General features: G+C 49.2%; 1 protein-coding gene across 1 annotated transcript in view; it reads left to right on the top strand.

The window, feature by feature from the left end:
• Positions 1-268, top strand: part of LOC119581982 — a 13,496-nt gene extending 13,228 nt beyond the window's left edge. Inside the window, exon 7 of the mRNA XM_037930171.1 lies at positions 4-268. Coding sequence (XP_037786099.1) covers positions 4-243 — 240 coding nt within the window. The 3' untranslated portion in view covers positions 244-268. The remainder of the gene's footprint in view (positions 1-3) is intronic.
• Positions 269-331: the final 63 nt, after the last annotated feature.

Raw genomic sequence — 331 nt, 5'->3', positions numbered from 1 at the left:
CAGGAATGCATGCCAGAGCCCCCCATTCGAACCGTCATTACACCGAAGCTTCGCCGCATCATGACCTTCCTCAGGTGCGAGAGGGAGACGAGGTACCAGGCCTGCGTCAAACACGATTACAGGAAGCGTTTGACCCAGTATGACCTGACCGAACTCCCCGTGGTCGATGGCGTGGAACCTCTTGACATGCTGGTGGCGTTGATGAGCTTTGCTGAGAACAGGAATGAGTTCTTGGTGTACTAGAGGTGGAATAAAGGGCTGATGATTTTGTGTGTTTTTTTTTTGTAAGTTATGATCCGGTTATGATTTATATTTTCCCTCTGTTTCTTCG

The sequence above is a fragment of the Penaeus monodon genome, chromosome 15, assembly GCF_015228065.2.
Source record: "Penaeus monodon isolate SGIC_2016 chromosome 15, NSTDA_Pmon_1, whole genome shotgun sequence".
NCBI lineage: Eukaryota > Metazoa > Arthropoda > Malacostraca > Decapoda > Penaeidae > Penaeus > Penaeus monodon.
Note: the sequence above shows the minus strand (reverse complement) of the source record. Positions and strands in the feature narration are given on the sequence as shown.